This window comes from Carettochelys insculpta, chromosome 7, assembly GCF_033958435.1.
Source record: "Carettochelys insculpta isolate YL-2023 chromosome 7, ASM3395843v1, whole genome shotgun sequence".
NCBI classification, from domain to species: domain Eukaryota; kingdom Metazoa; phylum Chordata; order Testudines; family Carettochelyidae; genus Carettochelys; species Carettochelys insculpta.
In genome coordinates this window covers 19,044,980-19,068,321 of record NC_134143.1, presented here as the reverse complement: position 1 = coordinate 19,068,321, position 23,342 = coordinate 19,044,980, and the positions used below count along the sequence as shown (strand labels likewise).

At 44.4% G+C, this 23,342-nt stretch overlaps 1 protein-coding gene across 11 annotated transcripts in view; it reads right to left on the bottom strand.

Annotated features, from left to right (window-relative positions):
* NRG3 (neuregulin 3) overlaps window positions 1–23,342 on the bottom strand; it is a 1,029,780-nt gene that overhangs the window by 794,258 nt on the left and 212,180 nt on the right. For 10 of the 11 annotated variants that reach the window (XM_075000092.1, XM_075000083.1, XM_075000085.1 and 7 more), the window contains 2 exons: window positions 16,520–16,564; window positions 11,261–16,014 (listed from right to left, as the gene is read on the bottom strand). In XM_075000092.1, the coding sequence (XP_074856193.1) occupies window positions 11,261–11,969 (709 nt within the window). In that variant the 5' untranslated portion in view covers window positions 11,970–16,014; window positions 16,520–16,564. The remainder of the gene's footprint in view (window positions 1–11,260; window positions 16,015–16,519; window positions 16,565–23,342) is intronic. The other variant, XM_075000093.1, reaches the window with a different exon arrangement.

Sequence of the window (23,342 nt, the reverse complement as noted above, 5' to 3'; positions counted from 1 at the left end):
TAAAAAATTAAGCCCGCTAAAAAATCCACAACTGCTTTTAGACTGATGAAAAATATCAGAATACAGATTAAATACTTTATTGAAATGATTTATCCAGTATACTTTATCCTCATCAAAAGGCTCTCTCTTGTAAGATTTTGTTTTAATTAAAAGGTTGTTTTATCTTAGCTCGTATGGTCTTCATTTTGTACTCAGCAGCCAAAAACATAGTTTAAAATAAATTTGCCCTGATTTTAGCAATCAGAAATTAATACATTTCTGTTCAGCCTTCCAAATTCTAGTTGTGAGCAAGCCAGAAATGAATTTAGGAACCTTTGCTCAGCAATTCATGGAACTGTATTACCTTCACATTGATACATGCACTTCTCAGTAACCGAGGTACAGTTATCAGGAGGGGTAGCCGAGTTAGTTTGTATCTTCAAAAACAACAAGTAGTCTTGTGGCACCTTATAGACTACAAAAACCCTAAATCTACCATGCTCACAAAATATACGTAAATATTGACTACTATGCTTTGTGCTATCATCAATGACTAAAAATGTTCAGTATACACTGGCAATATTTCAGCTATATTAATTGACCAATGAGTGTTTACATTCCATGACATAGTTTAATTGTCTATTCAAATGGGGATAGAGTGATGATTCTAATTTGAAAATAAATTGTGAAAGTAACAATCATTATGCCAGCAAAGAAAAGCTGACCTTAAATCTTATTCTTGTATATTTGGCCTAAATCTAGCTACACAAAAGACTAAAAACCCTTTAGAATTCTGCAAGATGATAAAACAGCTCCATACGCTCTGGAAAAAAAATTCAAAATAATTGTGGTTCTTTCTATTCACTTAGGGCCAAATTACGCTATCCCTTATGAGGTGATTCGGAGATAAGAATATGAGGAATCCGCCCTCTCCTTAGTACCTACTTGAAGAAGGGGTAAAATTGGACACAGGAGAGCCAGGCATAAGCCATATTTCTGCAATGTCATCACTGAGCAGGGCTGAGGACATTCTGTCAATACTCACTTCAGCATAAAAAGTTTGCATATCTGCAATAATAATTACTGCCATGGTAAAGTGCTTTCAGATCCATAGATTTGAAGCGCCAGCTACTATAAGTAAAAGGGGTTTCCCAGCCTATTTTTTTCCTACAGCATACACTGTTATGAGAGAAGACATCATGATTCAGGCACGGTGCCTCCAACTTCAATGCAGAAGAGACTCGTGAGCCCCCAACATTGTAAATATGTGGAACAGCCTGTGTACTTTGTATATGTATTGTAAGTAATGGCCCTCAGCACGAGTCACTGAGAATGTCTGCATCCAGGATCTTTACCTCCATAGTTCTACTTTTTGAGCTATAAAGTGTAAGCACCTTACCAGATAGCAGTAGTAGGCATCTCTGTGTATGGCTACTAAATGAAGACAACAGTGTTCCAAAATTATGAAAGCACACCATTAGGCTGTGTCTAGATTACCAAGACCTGCCAGCAAAAGATACTTAAATTGAACAACAAATTTGCATATCTTTTGCCAACAGTTCTCTCGGGAGAGGCTTTTCCCGACCTGTGGCCCATCCACATGAGGCCAAATGTTGGGAAAAAAAAACTCTGTTGAGGCATCCCTTCTTCCTTGTGGAACAAGATGTGCAGGGATGTTGACAGAATGCTCCCAACCAGCAGATCTCTGCCAACATATCTAGTGTCTCGAAGTGCATTCTGTCAATAAAACTTCTGTTGGCAGAAGTCTGCAGTCTAGGCATAGCCTTAGGGTTTAGCGATAGGCATCACTGTGTCAGTGCAATAACCCTCAATTGTTCTCATTCCTATTTCCTGCCTTCCTCCCCCTCATTGATTTATTTAGACTGATAGGGTTATGGAAAAAAATTTAAATAGAAGTCTTTGAACATTTGTTAAACCCTTTATAAAATGCACACTGTAAAAGCAATAACCTATTCACAACAGAAACGAGGGGAAACAGCCACTCATTGGAGTAATTATGAAACCACCTCCATCCTAAGTGAGTAGCACTGAAATTTCATCAGGATAATCCATTCAGCTAAGTTTCCTGGCGCATTGAACCTTGCCATTGCAAAGTCTTTATCTCCGATAGTATTAAATGAAGAAAAATTACCAGAAGACTTTGGTGCAGCTTGTCTCCACAAGGTTCAAACAAAAATTCTCTCTCTATTGCAGAGTCAAAAATTTAAAGAGGGTATTAACTCTCCCACAGACACCCACACACCCCAAAAATCTAACAAGAACACAATGATGGAGAAATCCATTGGAAGCTACTTATTTACTAGCTATTACCTGAACAGATCAAATGCCAGCCAAATGAATGATTTACTGCTATTGCAGCTATAATTCTAAGCCTGTTTATACACTAACACAATTGATGTTTCATTTTATTTATTGTTAACATTTTGAGTGTTATCTAGTCACTTAGATGTAACAGACATCCTCATGCTTTACAACAGTCAGCCATTTTCAGTGCATTATAGGACATAGCATTTCATCATTTGTCATGCATTGCACATAGCTTTTTTATTGCATGCATATGGAGGGGGGAAGAGTAAAATTTTAATGTTGCACAATGCAAGGTACACTTGTGGATACAAATTATGACAATTTATTTCATTAAGATCTTAATTATATTTAGAAACTGCAGTTTCAGGCTTCCTTGCAATTATCATAAATCAGTTTCAACCCAAAGAAGAAATAACCTTTGTTGAGCCTTTAACATAGACACTTCAATAGAATAACTCTATCTTATGTCAATGGCTTGCTTTACAAGTTCTGACCTCAGTGAGAATGAGCAGATCTGGAAAACAAGGGTTTTTTTGCTATTAATACTAATTTAATGGTTTGCTGTTATACAGTGCTACAGCCCCTCTATCTGGTAACAACCAGCAATCAAGTCTCAGCTCATAATGAGCTAGAATCCTGAGGTGCAAAACAATAATATTTTGGAAAATAACATATGGATCTAGTTTAATGACACTGTTGTCCCAAATCCTTGAATATGAAAATACACCAAGATTGTTGGTCATTTTCAAAGATTCAGAAAACACTTAATGTGTGTAATGCTTTTGGAACCAGAGAGTGTGAACACATTTCTGCCTGAAAACTCACAGATACGCATTTAAACAAACAAACAAACATGCATGCAGTGGCTTCCATTCACCCAGTATTTTACCACTATAATACAGAATTAAGCTTGGATTTGAGTGTGTCATTCAAAAATAAAAAATCAATATGCCAAAAAAATAAATAAATAAAATGCACAACTCATATGACTCGATGGCCAAGAACATGCATACCCTTAGGATTACATAGAGGTCTTCCAGGTGATCATCAACTCATTTAGCTATTTCCCCAAGATTTGTAACAGATTGCATAAAAATACTAGCAAAGTCAATACACACTATAATTGCATACAATGGCTTTTTTTTATACTGCTCTGGATTGTCCTATCCACTGAAATGCAAGTGTAATACTGACATCCAAATAGACATAACTTGAGAACTGTATGGTAAACATGAGAAATGGAAGCAATTTTTCAGTAACTTATTTAAGCATGTAGGTTTTAAATAATGTTAAACTTGGGGTATACAAGACAAAGCAGGCTACTGAAAGGAGCACAGAAGTCTGAAATGATTGGGAGCCACTGATATAGAACTCAGCAATTACTTGACATGGATTAATTTTTATTGTTAGGTTGTGTGGGGAACAAGAAGTGTCTCTTTTTCACTTAGGCTATGTCTAGATTAGATCAATCTGTCAGCAGAACTTTTTTTCAGAAGATACCTTCCAACAAAACTTCTGTCAACAGATTGCAGCCAAATTGCCAAGCAGATCACCCGAGTAATCTGCTCTGTTGACAGAGAGCAGCCAGACTGCCCAGATGCGCTCTTCAGAAAACGACCAACTGGAAGCACAGCAGACAAGCTGCTCAGCGTCCCAGAAGCCCTGTTTGTCAACAGAAGGGCCCACCCAGAGTGTTCAGTCCAGCTTTCTGTCGACAGAGGCATTATGCCTTATGTAGAGCAGAATAAGACTGTCAACTAAAGTGCTGCATTCTGTTGATTTACTGTCCACAGAACACTTGGGTCAACAAAACCCTCTAGTGCAGACGTAGCCTTATAGTATAGAACAAAATAAATACCAATATGACTGGTGGAAACTGAATACTAACAACCACATGTAGGTATGGATAACTGTCTAAAAACAACCAAAAGAAAGAAAACCTACCTTTCAAGCCAAATTTGCTGAGATAAACATTTATTTGCATAATTTCAGGGGGTAGTCATTTTAATCTGTAGCTTCACAAACAGTCATGTAGCATGTTAGAGACTCACACATTTATTAGGTCATGAACTTTCCTGAGTACAACCCACTTCTTCAGATGACTTCAAATCATCTTACCCAGGAAAGCTCATGACTTAATAAATTCGTAAGTCTCCAACCAGCACATGACTGCTTCTTACTTACATTATGTACGTGTAACTTTGAAACATATTGCTCTGCTCACATACTTAAAGTTGTGTGTTTACAGGATGGTGGTCTATATCCTACTCAGATTGAGGTGTTTAAGCATTTTTTGCCAGATAAGCACAACATTTCCAAAAATCATTGGCTGCAGGTTTGAAATGAAATCAGAAACCAGGTAAATTGTGCTTAATTTGGGTTTGGAAAGTGCTAAAGAACTACAAAACACAAAACCATCAAAGACAATCAGGAGCAAAGAATCACTGAATTAAAAATTACCACCTGAAATAATCTTTGAATTATTGTAGTTGCACCCTGGGTGTGCATAAATTTTAGGTTTTGAGGGCAAAAGGTTTTTTTAAATAAAAAAAAAGCCAACTGAAGCTTTGGTCAAATATTTTCCTGATTGGTAAAAAAAATTATATATTTCTGTCTGTATTTTAAACACAGTTTCAGTAAAGCTGTTATGGGGGGGATGGACGTAAGTATAAAGCCCCTGATAAAAATCACAGGAAACAAATAGGCATGGGGTGTAGCTCAATCTCTCCGTGCCTTTGCCAGAGAGCTGAGAACATGTCTATTCATGATATAAATAAAATTAAAGCATTCTTCCCCATCAGTCAATTTAGGCTGGAAAAGCATTATACAAGTAAACCATTTGTCATACACGTTCTAGACTTCTCCTTTCCATTTTCTCTGAAGGCTATCCATCTCTCTCCCTCCGCCCCGCCCCCTTTTTTTTTTTTAAAAAAAAAAAAAAGATTGAGAATTTGCTTTCACCAGGCAAAGGAACTTGTTACTAAAGACCCACAACAGAGAAACAATTGTCTTGCCCCTTGTGCTTGCACTGCTGCACTTGTTGCCTTGAATTCTGTTGGCGTGTTAATTCTGTTTCTCAGGTGTGGGTATGAACACACTCACCACTTTGGCAGGCTCATCTGAGACACCCTGATGGAGACCTCCCTTTCCTGAAGCAATACTCCACTCAATGCTAGGTATTAGGAGTAAGGGGTGTGTGTGCGGGTGGAGAAAATAAGAGGCTTGAGTGAATAGAATTCTGGGAAATGTAGTTCTAAACCAGGACTGTCACCAATGTTTGGTAAGGAAGATCTTTAAAGAACAGCCTCCCTACTGAGGGACAGGGTTTGCAGTCTGTTACCCTCCCATGATGGTTCAAAGGATCTTCTTGTTAGCAGCATCACAAGACTTAAATGGACTGCATTACATAGACTGGTTTTGTTTTGTTTTGTTTCCCACCTACTCACTTTATGCCATTTCCTCGCTAATGAAATATTGATCAATACAGAAAATAATAGCAGTTGGGCAATTTGTCTACACACCCTTTACATGGGGATAAAACGTTAAATGCCAAATTGTCAAGGTGGGGCTTGGTGTAAAATTATTTTGGCTCCTAATCACAGCTGAAACAAGGCCTACCACAGATTACCTTAGTAAACAAGAAAGCACAGCAGATTGTTATCAACTAAACTAAAAAGGACAAGCAGGACCACAAACAATTTTGTACATGTCAGTGTTTTTGCTATAGTTTTCTTGCTTAACATAGACCAAACCTGAATTGAAAACAACTCTAAAAGCCTTTTGTTGGTATGTAAGCTGTATCTAAATATATGGGTGTGTGTGGTTGTGGGTAGGGTGACGTGAAACAGATCATGTTTTAAGAGTCTTGGCAGAGGAAGAGAAAATGACAGGAGGCATTTGGATTGTAGGTATTTGGCCCCATACAACCACTGTGCTCACTCAACAGCCCAATATTGTGCAATCAATGAAGTCTTTCATGTGAATGATTCATACGAGTCTCCAAATTGTTAACAGCCTTGTATAATTTCATTGATGTGTTCATTTTATTTATTTTATTTCCCAATAAATAGGATGAGAAACAAAATTAAACACAAAACTACATATAAGTAAGTGACATTAAATACCTCTTGAAAGCAATGAATACTAAAGAATTCAGAGGCAAAACTAAATCCAAATCTTAACAGTCCTTGTTTTTATTGGGTATTCCAGCAGGCTTCTGTATTGTGGCCCACATGCTGTCAAGTCAAAAATGTGCTGCAACAGCAAGACACAGTAAGGTGGATAGAAACTGATTTTTCTCTTTAAATGTGTGTTTTCTGTGGAATTAGGACAGACCAGCATTGTTTCTCTTGGCTAACATTTAGTGATATGTTAATACTTTAATAACAGTATATTGTTGTCAACATATATCACATATAATGCTTACTAATTAAAAGATTTATGCTAAAAATTGAAATCTTCATTTCTACCCAAGATCACAGATCATATTGCCCCAGTGCAATCCCAAAAATATGTCCTTCATTCTTAGAAGGTAGCACAATAATTTGAAACATTCAAGTCTCCTTTCTTCAACAAGTATGGTTTGTGGTTGAAAGATACTGTACTAATCCCAAACCAAACAAATGAATCAAAGTTTGACTTATGAATCTAAGTTTCTACAGGAAATAAGTCATATGTTAATAATTTTGTGTGCACTGCTCAACTGTTACTGTATTCTTCCTCTATCTTGGAATTTTAACAATTTTTGTTAAGACTTATGTAAAAAAAGAATACAAGTATAGTACAGCATAGGATGGTATATACCTAATTCACAATCATTTTAAAATATTCCACTTGCACACAACAGTATGTTCACATAGACATTAATGAAATACATGGTTATAAGAATGTTATTCTAAATAGACATGTGCGTGATATTCAATGGCAAAACCAAAAAGCTTTAGAATTGGTGACTGTTACACATGCATTTTCAACACCAAAATGCTCTATATAGCTTCTAAATTTACGTATGTGTTTAAGTGAAAAACTTTAATCTGAGTATCAACCCAATCACAATTTAAAACATTAATATGGTGCTCCATGGATATTTTTATTTAAAATTTCCAACTGCAGCGTAACTAACCTCAGACTCAATGACAAAGTGCTAGTTCATTACCACTAGAAATGAAAACTGCCTACAAATAGAAAATGAAATTAATGTCTCGTACCATAGTCCAAGTTGATTTGAAATGCAAAAAAACCAGGACAGCCTCATAAATTGGTGAATATCAAATTAATTTTTAATTACTCCCCTTTATTAGTTGGTGGTTCACTAGCTTTGAAATGCATGATTTTTATCTCCACAATATCCCTTGATTTTTTCAGATGGGGAAAACAAATGTTTGGTGGATGTGTACGAATAAGGTAGAGGAAGCAACTGCCTTTCAGGCTCTACCCAACAGAGATTTCTTCCCTTGTTTCATCAGCTCTCAATGCATTGCAAACGGGTTTATAAAGTAAGAACCTGATCCTGAAAACACTTGTTAGCCTGCTTTACATTACTACCCTAGGGAATAGTAACAGAGAGGAAGCCGTGCTAGTCTACACACTATCAAAACAAAAAGCAGTCAAGTAGCACTTTAAAGTCTGTTCTGATCTGGCTATGGTCTGAAGAAGTGGGTCTGTCCCACGAAAGCTCACCAGATAAACTATTTTGCTAGTCTTTAAAGTGCTACTTGACTGCTTTTTGTTTTGTTACCCTAGGGAAGCACCACTGACTTCAAGGAATAAATAAATAGTAAAGTTAGAAACACAGGTCAGTGTTTGGTTGAAGATTTCTCAACTATGTAGAGTGCAGATAACATTTCACAAGGTTTTGGTACCTCCCACAAGTAGCAGTGAAGTGAGAAGATTTTCACATGACAAGTCTTTGGTAAAAGCTTCCTGTACCATTTATTTCATACCATCCTTAATGTGCAAAAATTACTTGACCAACTTGAAATAAAACCCATAGTCATGGCAGTAGTTCAGGTGCTCGGCATATTTTTGGAAACCATGTTGTGCAAAATATCTCATACAGAGACGAATAAAAATCAAAGTATTCTCAGGTTTCAGTCTGCACTGATTAAAGAAAAAAAGAAAAACCAAAAACAAAACCAAAAAAAAAAAACCCTCTCAATTGCATTTCACAAAAGGTATTGATTAGGAGTCCTGTAACAGCTCTCCTCTTTGCTATTATGCATTATATGAGCCAGGCCTGCCTGATCTGAGCTCCTTGGTGTACAGAAACAAGAGGAAGCACAGTGTCACTGCATAGCTGAATAATACCATGTATAACACCACAGTGTATACATAACATCGCTGAAGGACCAGGAGTACCAAGAAAAATGCATATTGAAAACAAAAACAGGGTATGATACTTTAGGCATGAAACCAATATTTAATAAAAATGAAGCCTCCTGGATGTTCAGTCAGTAGGTAAATTTCCTCCATCCCCAAGATAGATGGGAATTCTAGATGAATGTCTGGTGTCTATTTCGAACACTGAATAAAGGGCTATTTTTTGTGAATTCATAAGCAAGTAGCTTTTGCTTGGCCAGGAGCCAGAGGAATTTTATCAAGAACTTTCATAACAGAAAACAGGTAACTTCTCTGTGAGCAAAACTGAACCAAGAATGATTTTCATCTGACACACCACAAAAGCAGGGAACCATCCTGATATTTCTGCACATGAACACACACACCAAAGATCTTTTCTTTTTGCAACTCTTACACAAAATGGACATAAATCCAGCTTTCTGAGCAAATAACTCCTGACTCGCCTTCTGTTTTCCACTGTTATCACATCTTGAAAGGCTTCAGTAAAATGCAACATAGAACCATCTGGATAAAGCTCCTTTCTTATAAACTGTGAAATGCGGAATGATCTATGACCCTCATCTACACATGTACCTTTCCAAGGCAGAGGATCAAACAAGGGTCTGCACTTGTCTTGAAAGCCAGGGCACCAGCCTTGTCATATCATATTTGTATTCACAAGCTACAACAGCACCCATGACTCATTTTAATAGCAGCTGAGGCAATAGGCAGAGAAAGAAGAGGCAGCTCCACCTGGAAGCTGAATTAAAAAGCAGAGTCCCTTTTCTCACAAGCCCTGTTAACCACAATCAAAGCAAGTGGAAGATGTGGATATTGGGTCATGGGGTCAGAGTATGTCAGTAGTTCATGAAAGAGATTTCATTTCCTTCTCCCCGCTTGGTACTGCACCCTCCACCCTGGGAGAAAGATTACACGAAGCTGAGGGCTTAAAAACAGCCACATGCCCTATAAATTTAAATCCTTTTTTATGTAATCTATTTAATCTTGTGTTAATGGTAATCTCTGCTATCAATGAACTCAAACAGGGTCAATTTCTGTTGGATCTGCCCTTTCATCCTATCAGGGAAGGGTATTTAGTACGGGAGAAACACCCTGCTCTAGCTGGTATTAGCAATTTACGGAAACAAACCTTGCTTATAAAGCTGTACCACTGCTGGAACCCTCTCGAGCTTTTGTTGGCAAGCTTTTGTCTTGGTTTGGCCCGGCCCTTCCAGCTGATCATCATTTATTTATTAAGGAGGCTTGTGCTATCGGTAGTGCTTAGGAGGACGGCAGACTGAAGGAAGGGAAATTGCGATGGGTTTCTCTTTAAAGCCTCCCCCCCAGCCAAAAAAAAAAAAATGGGGCTGAGAGCTTGAAACCGGACTGCAAGATAGCCCAGGAGCTTGTAATGCTTGGCACAGTCTTTCCTAACCAGCCCCGAGCCAAGGCAGCGTCAAAAGCGCCAGAGCGCTGCTGCGTTACCAGGCGCAGGGGGAGATGTGTGTGCGCCAGATACGGGCCCAGCCCCAGCAGTGCCCAACGGAGGAGCTCGGGCGCCAGAGCTTCGCCGGACTGCCCTGCCCCGGGCCGGGTGCAAAGGCGAGCTCCTCTCCCGCCTACTTTGCCCCAAGGCGGCAGGCGCGAGTTAGCGCCGCGTTTGCGGGGTGATTTAGTGACAGCTGCGCCCCTCCCCCCCCAGCTTTCCCGTCCTTTGCCAGCGTTATCATGGGCGCGTTATCCCGGGGCTCAGCAGCAAAGGGGGGGGGGGCGGTTTGACCGAGTGAGTGACCCCACCCCGCGCGGAACGAGCGCAGAGCGGAGCCCCGGGCCGGGCAAGCGAGGCGGCGGCCGGTCACTTTCACTGCGGTGCCCAGCAGACCCCACAGCGCCCCGTTCCCTCCCCCACCCCCCAGGCCGAGTCACCGCCGGCCCGAGCGCAGCTCGTCCTGGATAACCTTCAGCGGAGGCCGGGCGGGGTCCCCGCTCCCCGTCCCTCTTCCCGCTGCGCCACGGGGCGGGCGGGGACAGCCAGCCCCGGGGCAGCCCAGCGCCCCTTTGGGAGCAGGGGGCGGGCTACTCCTTCCTCCCGTCCGTGGTGCGGGCTCCGGGCTCGGCCAGACCGCCCCGGCGAGGGGAGGGAGCGGGGCCGGCTCGCCCCGGAGAGCTGCGTTCCATGGGAGCCACCGCCCGGCTGACTGGGGGACACTCGCTCGCCGGCAGCCGCCCTGCCCTGCCCTGCCCAGCCCAGCGGCTCAGCAGACACGCACGCGGTGCCAGCGCCTGTCTCCAGAGCCACAACCACCCCTCCCGCCTGACCGCCGCGGGGGAGGCCAGGCAGCCGCTCGCCCGGCGAACCCGCGGAGCTGCCTCCAGCCGCGGCGGCCGCTCGGTCCCCCTCGCGCACGGGGAACTGGCCTGCGGGGGGCGGGGAAGGGAGAAAGTTGAGCGCTTGCCCGCGTCTCGGCGGGGCCGGACTTGCAGGCTAACCTCGGCCGCCAGCCCGCGGGACACCAGCAGCCGAGCTAGGACCGCCACCGGCTGGGCGCCTCGGCCAAGCAGAGCCTCACCCGGCGGGGGGCGGGGGGCGCCCAGAGGCAGCTCTCGCCGCACTTACGGAATCTGGGGCTGGCGCTCGCTTCTGGCGCGGCGGTGGTGGACTCCTGGAAGGGAGATAAGGTCCAGGATGGAGCAGAGTCGTGGACGTAGATCTTGTAGGAGGAGGTAGCGTATGCCGCAGTGGGCCAGATGGGCATCGGCTGGGTCCCCGGGGTGCCGGGCAGCGGACGGGAGGTCAGGACGGTGGTGCTGAAGGGGACGGTGGTGGAGAGGCTGGTAGGGGGCGCAGCCGTGTGGCGCACAGTGGTGGATCTGGCGCTCGCCCGGATGGGGACCCGGGTCCCCGGGAAGCGGGTGGGGGCCCGGGTCATGGTGGTTAAGCGGGTGCTGATGCGGTTGGGCGCCCTGGAGGTGGTGGTGTCCATGCCCTTGGGCGGGGTGGTGGGCTTGGAGAGGAAGAAGGGGTCCTGCCCGATCCCCTTGGAGTCCATCAGCTCGGTGGGGACGTATTCCTTGACGGAGCCCACCACGATCCACTTGAGCAGCATGAGGCTGAGCCCCAGGCCGATGAAGCCGATGAAAAGCGGCACCACGCACAGCCACGTCTGCTGCCGGTTCCAGACGATGCAGTCACTACAGCGCAGCTCCCGGGGGGGGTCGGGCGCCCCATCCCCGGCCGGGCCCCCCGCCGCCGCCGCCGCCGCCGCCCCCTCCTCAGCAGCAGCAGCAGCACCAGGTGGGGAGGCGCAGGCCGCCCCTTCGCTCATCCTAGGCGCCTTTCACCCGCGCGGGGGGGGAGCCCGGACATCAGGGGGAAGCGGCTGCCGGGGATCGCAGCATGCGGGCGGGGAGGGGGAGAGGCGCTCGGGCTCCCGCTCCCTCAAGCGGGGGACATGTCTCCAGCCCCGGGACCGAGCCCCGGCTCCTCCAGCCGCTGCCGAAGCCGCCCGCTCACCGCGCTGGCTGCATCCTTCGCCGCTCCGAGCCCCCCGCCCCGGGGCGGAGTGAGTCCCGAGGAGCTGCGGCTTACAGCGACGCTCCGGCTCCGGGCCTGCCGAGCCCCATTCCGGCCCGCGGGCCACTCGCCAGCTGCCCCCGCCCGGCTCCTTAAGCGCGGGCCGGCCGCGCCAGCATTCCGCGGTGGCTTCCCCGCACGGCGCCTGAGCCGCCGAAGGCACCTGTTATTCAGCAGCCCCGCAGCCAACCCTCGGCCAGCACTTCAGCGGAGGGACCAATCCGAAGGCAGAGCGGCGGGAGCGGAGCCCCGGCTGCCTCGCTCGCTCCGTCCCCTGCGAGCCGGAGTCCGGTCCACGCGGCCAGCCCGACTCCGGCCCGGCCTGGGAAAAAGAGTCGCTACAATCCGAGCCCGGGCCAGTCCCAATCCATCAACGCAGCCCCCTCCTGGAGCTGGAGCCGGAGCCGGAGCCGCAGCCGCAGCCCGCACGCACGCCCCGGGCGGCTCCTGCCGGCAGCCTCCCTCCGCTGGCGGAGTCCAATCGCGGTGCGAAAGAGGCAGGCGGGCGCTCGGAAAGTAGAGCACCTCCCACCGCAGCCTAATGGTGGGTTCTTCATGCGCACAAGATAAATAAATGATCCAGGCAAACCCCTCGGGAGGGGTCTGGCGAGCTAGGGGCTCCCCCCCTCCCCGCCACACACACCCCCCTCTCAGAGCCTGCCACTACCTGGCGTGGGTGCTAATCCAATCGGAGCCGGGTGTGTTGCCGCATGTTCAAGAAGAGACGTGCGGCTTGGAAATGAGAGGTCGGGGGGTGGGCGAGGGAGGGGGAGACACCTTTCGGGAGACTGGCGAGAAAAAGCCCCCCCCACGGAGTTAGCCAAAGAACTACTTCCCTGGTCGCTGCCCTGCTCGTTTTTGAAAACGAGCCAGGAGGGGCTGGCGTTGTTCGAGGGGGCTTCCCTAAAAGAAAAGGAAATTAATAGAGAATTGCAACAAATGGATGAGCCTTGCGGAAGACAGGCTTGCCGCCGCTGAAAAAGACGATTAAGTGCTGGGCTGGCTCTCAAGCTGCTTGCTGCATGTCACGTTTCGCTATTGAAGCTGCTGCAGTTCTTTGATCTACTCCAGCAGGAAAGACTTTAAACCCAATATTGAAGTCCCAAAGCTCCTTTACATCCATGCACTAAGCAAACAAAGTAGCTAGAAAGCTAGTTTAATAATTAAAAAAGGGGTAATTTTATTACCCCAGCTCACTAATTCTAGATTTTAAAGAACATTCCCTTTGAAATATTGCCTTTAACACCATCTTTTTTTGCTTTGTTTTTCTCATTTGTTAGTATTGATGCATCACCGAAATTTCCTTACCCATTTATTCAAACGTTCATATAAAAAGTATATGGGAAATTAACCTGGCAAGCATAATCCAAATAAAGCATAAATGTGTTATTTGTTTATATACACAATAAATAAAGGAAACAGGAAAAAAAAACATATAATGCTGCAATTTCTTGCTTGCTTCCCCCAAAATGGTATATATTAATACTGTTTAAAATACAATATTAGATTAATTACAATTTAACAAATTTAGTGGTTTGTTACACTTGTGTAGCAGAACTGAGATTTAACTCCTGCCTGGGGATAAGGGTTGCTGGGTTGATTACAGTCGAGAAAGCTGCAAAAGTGACATATCCGACAGATGTGTTTTTCAGAGATTTCCTAATAAGAAAGCATTGTGGAGTGGAGCTTAACTGTAGCCTTGCAGAAAACTTGACTGTACAGATTTGTAGCCAATTCTTACATAGGCCGTAACAACGAGAAAGCAAGAAAATAAGGAGAAATCATTAGTCTGTGAATAATGTCCATTGCTCAAATGCCTAATCACTCTCTAATAAAAGTAATAGCATAGGTGGAATTTTAGACGTCATTGGGAGTTTTGTCACACGCTTCAATGGGGCCCAGGTTTCACCCACAATTTTTACAAGGTATGCTCTTCAAGCAACAGGAGCTTGATCCTATTCCCCTCAAGGCAACGAAGGTTTTGACTTTAAGTAAGGGGAATACTAGGTCTCTATTACCCTCTTGAGTAGACATAACCATTTTTGAAATAACATGTTATGAATATTCAGCACCTCGTTAGCATGGGTTGGCCACAGCACTTCAAAAGTGCTGCGTTTTGCTCACGAGCAGCTCGTCTACATGGGGGTCCCTGCAAACATCAAAATCCCCTTATTCCTGTCAGCTGAATAAGGGGATTTGAATTTTTGCAGGGTCTTTTTGAAAACAACCCACATGTAGACGAGCTGCGCGTGAGTAAAATGGGGCATTTTCATTTCAGCACCTGTTCAGTATTCTCTAATTTGGCCATTAGCATGGCCATTTCAAAGTTTTCCCCTAGTGCTGACATAGCCCCAGAGGCTGTGTCTATACTCTATCGAAAGAGACATGCAAATGAAGGAAATCAAAAATGCAAATGAGTTCCAGATTTACATCTGGCACCTCATTCACATATTCTTCTTTTGAAAGAGCTTCCTTCAAAAGAAGAAAAGCAGTATAAATGCAGTTCTTCCTAAAGTTATCCCCATTGTCAAAAGAACCAAAATAACAAACAAACTAGGAAGAAGGGGTCTTTTGAAGATGGGGTTTACTTTTGAAAGAGTCCTGCTGACACTGCTTTTTCTCTTTCAAAAAAGAATTCTGGAGTGGACCTATGGGGGCTGCCCAAGCCCTGGTGCAGTCCATGCTGGCACCCATCATCACCTGCCATCGCTCCACCCTCACCCACAGGAAATGCCAAGACCCCTGCACACGTGGCAGACTCATCCACAGGAGAGAGCACTCCCGCAAGCCTTGCTCCTCCTAACTCCTGGCCCTTAGTTGCTTCTGTGCCTACCACCAATCCCCCATCACCCAATGGTTGCCTCCACACACACACACATGTAGTTCACGAGCCCCATTCCCTATAAATAAACCACCCTGTTTTTATTCACAAGCATTTTTATTGAGTCTGCGGGGAGGAGGTGCTGGGTTGGTGGGGGTGGTAGGCAATGCTGACACCCTCACAGAGGTGGCCCAGTGGATGAAGTCAGTGTTACCCCAGGGCATAGCTCTCTGCCCAGGCCTCCTGAATGCATGCAACACCCCCATGGGCCTGCCAGATGGCAGCTGTGTGTGGCTCCCCACAAGTCTGGCACAGCCCATCAGCCTCCACCCCCTCACACAGGCAGGAAGGCCTCCCCCTTTGTCTCAGACACATTGTGCAATACACAGCATGCTGTCACAACAAGTGGAATGATGTGCTCCTCGAGCTCCAAGTGGGTGAGGAGGGACGGGAAATGTCTCGAGGTGGCCAAAGGTGCTCTCAACAGCTACATGGGCCCTGGCCAGCCAGCTGTTGAATGCCTCCAGGGAGTGCTTGAGGTGGCTGGTGTACAGCATCATTAGCCAGAGTACAAGAGGACAATCCACATCTCCCGCCAGGCAGATGGGCATGCCCATGTCCCCAACCCTGATGGCATGTTTAGGGAAGAAGGTCCTGGTGTGCTGCCTCTGGAATAGGCTGGAGTATCAGAAGACATGAACATTGTACACCTTCCCTGACCACCCGATGAAGATGTCCATGAACTGTCCCCGGTGGTTGATCATGCACTGCAGGACCACCAAGAAGTATCCCTGGCTGCTGATGTAGCAGGATGCCTGGTGTTCTGGGGTACAGATGGGGATGTGCATTCTGTCAATAGCACCTTCCCCGCCTCGCAGTTGGGGAAGCTGAAGTTGCTGAACCCCTTCACGGCAGCATCCACGTTTGCCAGGTGGATGACTCTACGCAGCAGGATGTGAATGATGGCTCCAACTGCCTGCAGGGAGAGGGAGGAAGTGGGACTCACCGAGGTGCCAGAGCTTGCACCAATACTCTGGTTCCAGAACCCTTGATTCAGTTATACTGGTTTAGAGGCAAGTCGTTATTGCCTGTCAGCACCAGACAGCTATCAGTCGATTGCAAAGCACACAGGTTGGAAAGTCTATTGCTAAGACAGTAGTTTTGCAGGTTTGTGAGAGATGGGGTTTCCACATTGTATGTGTGCCAGTACTGACACTAACACTCCCTCACTTTGCCTCTCCAAGAGGAAAAGGAGTATGACAGTGCAAAAGGTTACTATTTCCTTATTCTGCCAGGCTTAGTGGACAACAGAGGCAATGTCATGAATACAAACATGAGAAAACAGTGGAAAGGTCCACAAACCAAAAGAAATTAGGAGATCAGGATTGTACTTGAAGATAGAAGAAAGGATTTAACTTCTCAGAAATGATAGGATACTTTGTGGTGTCTGATCCCAATGGTATTTGGGGGATTTCACATACCTGTCTCTATCTGGAATCTTGAATACATACCCCAGTGTCAGAGACCTTGGAAAAAAGGAATACAATTACAACGTAAGCAGGTGCAGCTTGTTGGTTTTGCCAAACATCCATGAGAGTAAATGAGACTGTTTCCATACTGTTTAGAATTAAGATTGTCAAGGCTAATCTGCACTCTGACACGCCCAGCGCAGAAAGTGGCAATCTGCAAGAGACCTTAAAATAATTTACCTCTATAGGCTTCTGCTTAAAAGCTTCCCAAGGTCACGGATTCCTGACCCTGGGAGGTAGCTGCCACTACCCAATTGAGAAAAACCTCTCTTTAGAACACAGGAAGACATACTTGGGATATCTCCCTGTGGGGTCCCAAGCTATTAACACAGCCATAGAGCTTGAAAACAAAGTGAAATAAATTCAGCTGCAATCTGATAGCTGACTTCTCAGGCTTAGCAATGCATATAAGCAGACCTTTCTCTAGGACACAGGAATCAATTCATTCCTTTAAAAAAGATGATTTGTTAACAAAATGAAATATTTATGTGATATTTATGTGATAACGCATACTTGGTTTTAGGTGTTACAGCAACTAAAGTAAGGTAGGTTAAAGCAGAGAGAAACACTTCCCTGGCGTTCAGTTTATTAGTTCAGTGTATAGAGATGCACCTCAGCCAGCCTAAGAAGTCCCAAACCAAACACAAAATAAAAAAAAAAATAATCTGATTGCATCTGACTAAAGATATCTTTTCTACTTACATATCTGTATTCCCAGATCTCCTTGTGGCCTGGATATTTACTGAATTACTTAAATTCGCTCAGATTTAAATATCTGTCTCTCTCCGCTCTGACCACACAAAATAAAGACTACTCAGTAGGTAGCTTCTTCAATTAAAAAGTGCCCCCTCTCTTCTCGTTGGCTCACTGGACTGCTTGCCAACAGAGAGCCCACTCTCTTCAGTTTAACCTTTTACAGGCAGCATTCATGATGAGGATATAAGGCAGCCAGATCCCACTTGCATTCACACTAGTTCTGGTTCCTAGCAGGCAAGGGATATCAGGGATCTCCTATGTACATACATCTTACCCAAGCAGGCAGAGGATGACATCTGCCTGAGCCCAGATCAGGGATTGGCAACCAAAACGAGCAAGAGGAGCTATTTTTCCCCCAATTTACTAATTCAGGGGCCACAATGCATGTGACTACAAGACAGTCCTTAATAAATAACATCAAATGCTTTTTCTAACCCCTGTTTTCAGCACAGTGCAAAATGATTTGTAATGAAAGGTTTACTACAAGACATGTTTACTGCAGGACATTCAAAAACTTTTTATATACCCTCTTTCCTCATACTTTAACCTATGTGCTTGTACCACAGTCTTCCTGACTTTCACTCCCAAACCTGCCCTCTCGCTCTCTCCCTAGAGGATGCTAGAGCAGTGGTTCCCAAACTTTTCGGTGTCCCACCCCCCCGCTTTTAATTTTTGAGAGACCCTCATGTCCCCAAGCCTCTTCTTTACCATCATTCAACACCCTTTTAACAAAAAAAATCAATTTGTAATTTATAGTAAACACAAAAACTTGATATAAAAATGTTATTTAAAATTAAAATAAGTGCAAATAGTTTTTCTAGCACCAAAATTTAATAAACATGTTACATCAAAAACAGCAGAAACAAAATGAATTTAATGTGAAGGATGATGCTGCATTTTCTTCACAACTTGGGGAATTCTAGATTTGAAAAATGAGGGGGCACAACACAAATAGTTTTTGACATCCAGTTGATTTCTTTGTTTCGTTTTTAATGAGATTAAACTTGAAAAGCTTTTTTCACAGAGGCACGTTGACAAAAATGGAAGAATAATACGTTGCGCTTCTTCAATTTTCAAGTACGTTGGGAAACATTTTATCCAAAATTCCTCCAAGCTTGAGTTTTTGAAATGATCTTTTACATTTGAATCATATTTATTTCAAATGCTTGTTCTTGCAATATGTCTGGCAATGTATCGACAAATGTATCAAATGTATCAACATCAACATTGAATGGATTGTTTACTAATTTATGAAAGGGATTGCCAGAAATGTTGTCTGCAAGATAGTGGACAGCTGACTCAATGGAGATGTGCCACCCCATCCCAAGCTGCATGCCAAACGCTGGAGCCATAGTGACCTGCCCCCCCAACCCTGGGGCCCCCTTACCTCCTGTTGGACCTTGACCCCTACTGGACTGACACCAGCCCAGCCACAGGCTGCAAAGGCTGGTTTTAGCCCCATGCTGGATGTGGTCCTGGCCCCATGGGTGCCAGTTTCAGCCCAAATGGGCTGTTGATATGGCCCCAGAGCTGCAGGTGCGGCCTGGGCCCTGCAGAGAACAGCCTCAGCCCTGGCCGTGGTGCTGGACACTGTGCGGGCCCTGCCCTAGCCGGAGGACCACTATGGACCAGCCAGGCTAATGGCACAGCCCCCACCTTATGGATGCCTGGTGCAGCCCCAGATTGCCAGCTGCCTGAGCCCTGTGCCAGAGCTGCCTGCACCAGCTGCTCACCAATCTGAGCCCTAAGCTGCCAGAGCTGCCCACCTGCCCATCAGCTGCTGGGGCCGACTTGCCCACTGGCCAATCGAACGATCCATCTCAGCCGCAGGTCAGCCGCCCGAGGCCCACACTGTTGGGGCCAGCCACCCACTCGCCAAAGCCGCAGCCAGCTGCACAAGCCCCACACTGTTGGGGCCAGCTGCCTGAGCCCCTCTCCTCCCCCAAAGCTAGGCACCGCCAGCCTCCCACTCTTAGACCATCCCCCTCCCCTCCCCTGAGCCAGGCTCCCCCAGTCCCCATCTAATCCCATCCTCCCCCTCCTCCCAGTCATTTTGGTTGTCTGTTGTCTTCTGTCTTGTGATTGTAAAGGGGCTTTTATGTTAGGTGCTATAATGATGCCCAGAGTTATACTGTATAATCAACTAAAAACACAGAGACATATCTTACCCCAGATTGGAAAACAGATTCATAGATTCCCATACAACCCCCTTCTAGTAGCAAACCCAAACCCAGAAGCAGACAGTGCTAATGTCACGTGCAAGGAGTCAGACCCAACAAAAACATAAATTAGACAAGGTTCAGATTTGTATTTCCACTTTTGACCCAATTCTTCAAATACAACTGAAATTATTTTTAGTACATAAATGCCATCAAGGGTAAGGGATGATGTGAGCAGCAAGAATTCCAGAGGTTTTCATCTTATGTTTCTATCATTATGTGACAGCATGAAAATCTCTGGAAAACATATGTCAGTTGCTACACTACTTTTTTGCCATACAGGATTCAGACAGTGTGGACAGTGTGCTACTGTAAACAAAAGCTATTTTCCCAAACAAGAAGCATTGAAATTGCAACTGGGACTGTCAATAAGAAGAACATTACATTTTATGGTCGGTTTCCCCTCGCCTAGTGGTTCCTCCATATTCCTCTTCCTTTGCTGCACTTAGCCACCACTTTCCTCTTCACCTCAACTAATATACGTGGCTCCCTAATGGCTCATTCCTAGCTACAGTTAATGCATCCCTCATAACTTCAATCGATCTCTCCATTCTTAGATGCTACTTATCCCCCACATTCAAATGTCCATGAATAATTCTATTCCTTTCAATGTTTGACATTTAGTCTTAGTTGCCCACTGATCCCATTTCTCATTGATCTCAACTGCTACTTTTCTCTCCATCCTGGCTGCTTAGACTGGACTTGGGCTATAGCAGATAAACAAAGCTTTGCCAACTTGGTTTGTTCAATGCAACTTGCAGTGTGTGCTGTGGAATACTGTAAATCATAGCTTGTGTAGTATTGCAACCTTGCACTGTATTGACAGGCTCCCTGGCAGCAGGTGGTGAGCATTGTGTGTAGAATTTGAGTGAGAATTCCATGGCTGAGTTAACTAGTTTGGTGGCAATTTGTGATGTTAGCACACTGCCTGTTAGGGTTATGTCAGTTTAGTACAGGTGTGAAATGAATGACAGATCATTTCAGAGGCTGGAGGGATATCTGCTCTCTCACTCTATGAAATAAACACTGAATAAACAGTCCTAGGGCCAAACTGACAAGGGGGTAAAAATATACCCAGCCTTTTACAGCATGTGAATATACTGAGTGTCCTTAGATAACCAGCTTGCCATCATTTATTTCAATTCATTCAAGGTCTATTTGTAAATGCCAGAGCTGGCACTAAATATTTCTAATTACAACTGAAGTCATACCAATGCACATATACTATTCAAATGTCTATTCTGGAAAACTTCATAATAAGTAATTGCAATACATCATAATGTTAGCAAAAACAAACAAACAAGCAAACTAAAAGTACCATATATTAACAATTATAAAAAGCTGCTCTGATAAAAAAAAAGTAAAACAAAATACATCATTTGATGGGATGTAGCACTGTATGGGCCAAATCTTGTGACCTGGATAAATTTTTATTCAAACAGAATTCTCAGTGACATCTCTGAGCTCACTCATATGCTTCCATACAATAACCATTCTTGGTTCTCTCAAATGGGAATTGTGTCTTGATAAGGACTAAAGCCTTTGTCCTACAATATGAAAGAGAAAGAAATGCATGATACTGATTTGGGTGGTTCAAGATCGGCCAACACAGAAAAACTTGGGAACGATTTCAGAATGGGATTTAATAGTGAATACTTTTAATTATTCCCTTGGTGTGTACTACAGCTAGTAAAATGGCCCTTACGGAAAAAGCATTCACTACCACTACCAAAGCTTAATGCATCCCATGCTCTGTCAGAAGTGCAGATCCCCTCCTTGGAGGTAAGAGGAGGGATGAAACAAGTTTTGAAAATTTTACTCCAGAAGGACACATCCAAAGCACAGCACAATCAATGGGAGTAAGTCATTCTGTTGACTGCAATCTGTTTTGGATTGGGCCCCAAGCCAATATTTAAAAGTTTCCAAGCATTGAGACGCTTTGAAGGTGAGGAAGTCTATGAAAAAAACCCATTCATCTGGAGCCAAGACATGTTAAATTATTTAGCATTACGAATCACTTTACAGTTTTTCCAGGAAGCTTGTTTTCCAGAGCAAGGCTTTCTTCCTAAACTTCCAAGACTCTAACAAATTGTGGCTGTCCCACTCCTTTACTCTATAGAATAATTTATTTCTCTAATCTCCCCTCCCTGTAGTAACTGCTGTATGGTGCTTTATGTTGAATACTGAGAACAAGTAAGTGCCTTCTGTCCTTTGCTACTACACAAATGACCTAGTATAGGATATTATACAATGACAAAGCCTGAATACACAACAAATACACTTTGAGAATGCACAGACCCATTTTAGGTCTGATGAAGGGAAATCTGAATCTAGATTTAAGTATCATCTGTTCTACTCTTTCCAGTTCTGAAGAATTGGGTCTGCCACATGACAGATCATCACCTAGTAAATTATGTTAATCTTCAAAGTGCCACATGACTGCTTTTTTGTTTGCTTTGTTAGTTTTGTTTTGTTTTGTTCCAGTCCTGCTGGTTGCATATTGTAGCCTTCTTTGAATTATGGCATAAATAATTAGTATAAGTATAGGTGAATCAGTTAAATGGGTGGTGTTTTACATACACTGTCATTTGCATGTCTTGCAGCTCTGTAACATAGGTTTGAAAAGTGAAGAAGTCTTAAAGCTCAAGTTGGTGAACTGTGAATGATCTGAGGAACTTCATTGAATATGAGGGAAAATTTCACACAAATTTACTAAAATGTTGAGCAGATTTGGCCATGCAGTTATAAGCTAAACCAGAATTTTAAAGCATAAAATTGTCTAAAAGAAAACAAGTTACACACTATCGGCAAAACCATGGGTCCCTTTTTTAAGGGATACATGAGTGCTGTGCTGCTGACAAAACACGTTTAGCAGGAGGCCAGAAATTTCTGAGGAGGTCTGGGTCTTGTGCAAAAAACAGGGCACCTGCTACATGGGAGCAAGTTGCATAGCTGTGAAAGGGCTTGAAAGATCATTGCTGTAGAGCACACAGGAGCTTGGTCTCCTTGGTGGAGCTTACGAAGTTATTGATGTTGCAGGTCCTTCAAAAATGACAGAAATCTCAAAGAATGCCATGCTGGAAGGTATGTTTGTAGTGGGTATGTGACCTCCCCTATCCAGGCATCCATGGCACCAATTGCTATTTTTATGCAAGTGGGTTGCAAATTTTTGCTCTGCACTACAGCTCTGTTTCAGAGGCATTAGTCTAGAGATCCCTATATTGTCAATAGGTTGGGGAATTCAGCATGAACTGTGAAGAAAACTTTTCATGCTCAGTTGCTCCAGGAAATTACTCAAAACACGTGTGTGCCGCAGCATTACTACGGAAAAAGGGCATTGGGCAGTCAGTGAGGCATCAGGATAACCAACCCAAACTGCCAACAAAGTTAATGAAATACTCTGCAGGAACTTCAGTTGGAGCAGGATCAGGTTCTAAATGTGCTCACAGTGAGGGAGCCTTCATGGTACATAGAATCATAGAATAGTAGAACTGGAAGGGACCTCGAGAGGCCATCGAGTCCAGCCCCCTGCCCCCACGGCAGGACCAAGCACTTTCTAGACCATCCCTGAAAGCCATCTAACTAACCTCTTCTTAAATATCTCCAGTGATGGAGATTCTACCACCTCCCTTGGCAATTCGTTCCAGTGTTTGATCACCCTGACAGTTAGGAACTTTTTCCTAATGTCCAACTTGAACCTCCCCTGCCGCAATTTAAGTCCATTGCCTCTTGTTCTATCCTCAGAGGCAAGGAAGAACAAGTTCCCTCCCTCTGCCTTATGACACCCTTTTAAATACCTG